At 46.9% G+C, this 4,101-nt stretch overlaps 1 protein-coding gene across 1 annotated transcript in view; it reads left to right on the top strand.

The window, feature by feature from the left end:
* Window positions 1-1,793: 1,793 nt before the first annotated feature.
* LOC125291212 (fibroblast growth factor 11-like) overlaps window positions 1,794-4,101 on the top strand; it is a 49,935-nt gene continuing 47,627 nt past the window's right edge. Inside the window, exon 1 of the mRNA XM_048237846.1 lies at window positions 1,794-3,141. Within this exon, the coding sequence (XP_048093803.1) occupies window positions 2,949-3,141 (193 nt within the window). The 5' untranslated portion in view covers window positions 1,794-2,948. The remainder of the gene's footprint in view (window positions 3,142-4,101) is intronic.

Below are 4,101 nucleotides of genomic sequence, written 5' to 3' on the forward strand. Positions count from 1 at the left end.
ATGTGGGACGTGCACTTTCAGTGTGCCTTGTGTGTTAGCATTCAACCCTTCACCATGGGGATGTTTTATGATGTGTTTGGCGGGGGCTAGGGAGGGAAGCTGTCTGTCTCAATCTGTCTCTCCTCATGTATCTGTCACTGCTCGCGCAAGACAGCAACAGCCAGCTCTGTCACACACACACACACACACACACACACACACACACACACAAACATACACACGCACACGCACGCACATGCGCACAGACACACCCACACAAACACACACAGTTACTGTCTTTTAAGCAAAACAAAAACCACTTCCTACTTCATTGGCCCCCATGTCTCTCTCTCTCTCTCTCTCTCTCTCTCTCTCTCTCTCTCTTTGTTTGTGTTTATCTGTGTATGTTGATGGGTGTATGTAAATGTATCATTTTCAGAGGGTGCGGAGAGAAATGGTGAGCTAAGAGAAAGCCAAAAGTCCTGAGCTATGGAAAATTTGAAAGAACACTGATGGGTGAAAACAGATGTAAACAGAGATGTTGACAGAAATAGACAAATGGAGATGGAGGCTGTGGCAAAGGGAGTGTGTGTGTGTGTGTGTGGGTGTGTGTGTGTGTGTGTGGGGCGGGGGTTAGATGGGGATATCTGAGGGAAACTTCTGTCTGATAGTAAGCATGTGAGTGTAAAAGAGACCATTCTCTGATCAGCAGTGCTAACACACACCTAAACACACACACACACACACACACACACATAAAGATGCATCCTCAACAAGCATCACTCTCGGTATAAGCTCAGCCAGCACACATCCCCAGTGAATACGTGAATACATGCATGGATATGTACATGTATTTGTGGATGTGTCTGTTTAAGGACACAGTCGAAGAACAGGAGCACACAAATTATGTGTGCGTGCGTTTGTGCATTTGAGAAAAATAGATGGAAAGAGTGAGAAACATTTGACAGAGAAGAGTGACTCATGGAGTGCGTTGGCGATGATGCTCTCGATGTGACTGAGAACTGTCACCAGTCACAAACACTACACCCCACACACACATACACACACACAGCCTTGACATTTTCTCTTCTCCTCTCTTTCTCTCTTGCTCACACGTTCTTTTTTTCCTTTCCCCGCTTTTTTCTGTCTCCCTCTCTCCTTCTCCCTCTCTCTGTCTCCCTCTCTCCTTCTCCCTCTCTCCTTCTCCCTCTCTCTTTCTCCCTCTCTCCTTCTCCCTCTCTCCTTCTCCCGCTCTCCTTCTCCCTCTCTCCTTCTCCCTCTCTCCTTCTCCCGCTCTCCTTCTCCCTCTCTCCTTCTCCCTCTCTCTTTCTCCCTCTCTCCTTCTCCCTCTCTCCTTCTCCCTCTCCTGTCTGAAGGACAATCAGATGGATGGGGCAGCAGTGTGGGAGAGGGATAGTAGCACATCTCCGAGTGTTAACTGTCCTGGGCACAGTGATGTGGGTGTGTGTGTGTGCATGCGTGTGTGTACCTCGTCTCGCTCTCTCGCACACATGCTCCCCCTGTTCCTCCTCTCCTTCTGTCTTTCTCTAATTCCGTCTTCATCTCTCTCTTTCTCCCCTCGCTCATTCGCTTGCTCTCTTTTTCCCCCTCCCTCTGTTGTCTCTCTCTCTCTCTCACTCACTCACTCACTCACTCAAGCGCTCAATTGCGCTCTCTCTCTCCCTCCCCTCCCCTCCCTCTCTCTCTCTCTCTCTCCCTCCTCCCCTCCCTCTCTCCGCCCTCCCTCTCTCGTTCTCTCATGAATGTCACCTCTACTGGTGGTAGCCGCTGGAATTCATGCACACACTCACACACAAACACACACACACTCTCTCTCACACACACACACACACACACACACACACACGCTGTTTCTGGGTGAGGGGGTGGGCTGTGTAGGTAAGGGTTGTTGGGAGAGAGAGAGAGAGAGAGAAAGAGAGAGAGAGAGAGAAAGAGAGAGAGCATGTCAGAGGAGACGTAAAGGGAAATCTCTCTCTGTCCATTCTTTTATCCGTCGCTGGTCCTCCCTCCCTCCATCGCGAGTTCTTTCGTCCTGTCTGCTGTGTGTCGCCTCTGGATCTAACTACACTGGATTACTCTTCCGGCTTTTCATCTGGCTGTTTTTTTTTTTTTTTCTTTTTTCTTTTTTTCTTTCCGGGGGGAGAAGCAAAGTTAGACTGCACATGAGGGATTTCATGGTGTGACCATCTACTGATCTCTCAGCTGACTCCTTCTCCCGGCTTCTCCGAATGTGATTCATCCACTTCCACAATTTGTCAATTTGTAAGCAAATTGTATTTTTTTATATATATGGATGATATTATCATTTCCAGTATCTTTTCCTGAGCACATTTTCTGGTGTTGTCATTTCTGTGTGTCAGAAGAACTTTTCGTGCTTGAGGAGAGTGGCGTGGTCTAGCCTGGATTGTTTACTTGACAGAGAACGAGCCCTCCAGTACGCTCCGAGCTCGAGAGAGCGACGAGCTAAAGTTTACCTTTACCTTCCACCCGCGGTTGGGAACCTTCACGAGCACGATGACATGGGAGGTGAGGCGGCTACGAGGACCATGTCGCAATCGTTGCTTTTCTGTCCCGACGGACTGCCCTTTTATAAAAATGTGACCAAACTCTCATCTGCCTTTTCCTTATGGACCTCTCTAAATATTGACTTATATGGTGTATTTTTGTTACTGTTTTCGTTGTCCTTACTTGCTTATTTTCTGGGCTGGGTTTACACACCGAGAGTGAAGGGCAAAGCCTTTGATAACTGAGTCTGGTCGGAGATTGGTGGTTCTACCTCGTCCCGCTTCGGGGAAACCCTACTTGTTCGAGTGACTGCCTTTGAACCGTTCACTACCCTCATCAAGGGGGGTCTGTCTTCTTCTGAGACTACTGAGTGACAATCTAGCCAGCCGGGAGGTGCGAGGCCAGAAACAGACCCCCCCTCCCAAAGGTGAGAGGGGGGTAAGATGGCAGCTCTTGCCAGCTCTCTCATTCGACAGAAACGGGCCGTCAAGGACGACCACGCCAACCGACCGGTAGCCAACAAGCGCAAAGTCTGCCAAAAGAGCAACAAGTCCCTTTGCCAGAAACAGATCCTCGTTCTCATCAATAAAGTTCGATTATGTGGCGGTCGAAGAAGACGGCCGGAATTAAGACCGGGTAGGTGGTTATCCTTTCGCTACTTGTGTGGGTCTTTGAGGGGCTGAGTATTCCAGTGGCTGAAGACACTTGCATTTCTGGACCATTTGCGTTCATTCTCTTTCATTTATGTAACATGGCCATCAACATTGTCTAATTTCTTCCCTCATATGAAATCAGAAGGTCATATTGGTGCCTTTCAAAACTGACTAAACTACAGTGATGAGCTTCATCCATTCACAAGCCTTGTTTGAAGGTAACTTGCAACACTGAAGTCAAGGGTCAACCCATAACCACCTCACAGGAACATGCCAAAGTATCTCACCACTCTACACTAACCCTAATAATAGCCCTCTAATAGTGCATACTGTAATCTGACCGAGTATTGGCAGAGGCTTTGTGATGCTGTGAATTACAAATGCCCTATGGACCCTTTCAAGAGAGTTCCATTATCAGCATCATAGTTGGCCCCACAAGGCTTCCGTTTTAACATTCCATATGTTATCTTAATGCAGAGGAAGTAGATTGGGGCCCAAATAGAACGTTCAAGCATTGTTTTTGTTTTTATTGTTGAAAGGGTCTATTGGCAGAGGCTTTGTGATGCTGTGAATTACCTCATCTACAAATGCCCTATGCACACACTGTTTCTGGCAGCCTTCACCTATGCTATCTTCTTGTGGGTGGCTAATTAACCCTTAAAGGTGTAGGTTTTTGAACGTTCTAAGTTCCGCAACAATTGAAGGTTCTAAAATTCTATGTTGAACTCAATGAACCCAGATATTCTTTAGAACGTTGTGAAATGTATGTGTGTGTGTGTGTCTATGCACACTCATTTGTTTTTGTGTATATGTGTTTAAGATGGATGAATGCATTGTGTAGAATTATACAACAGCAATACAATAACTGACTGCTTAATTATGTTTTATCCTCAACCTTTCCCTATAGAAATGATGTGTGTGCGTGTGTGTGTGTGTGTGTGTT

Source organism: Alosa alosa, chromosome 2, assembly GCF_017589495.1.
Source record: "Alosa alosa isolate M-15738 ecotype Scorff River chromosome 2, AALO_Geno_1.1, whole genome shotgun sequence".
NCBI classification, from domain to species: Eukaryota; Metazoa; Chordata; class Actinopteri; order Clupeiformes; family Clupeidae; genus Alosa; species Alosa alosa.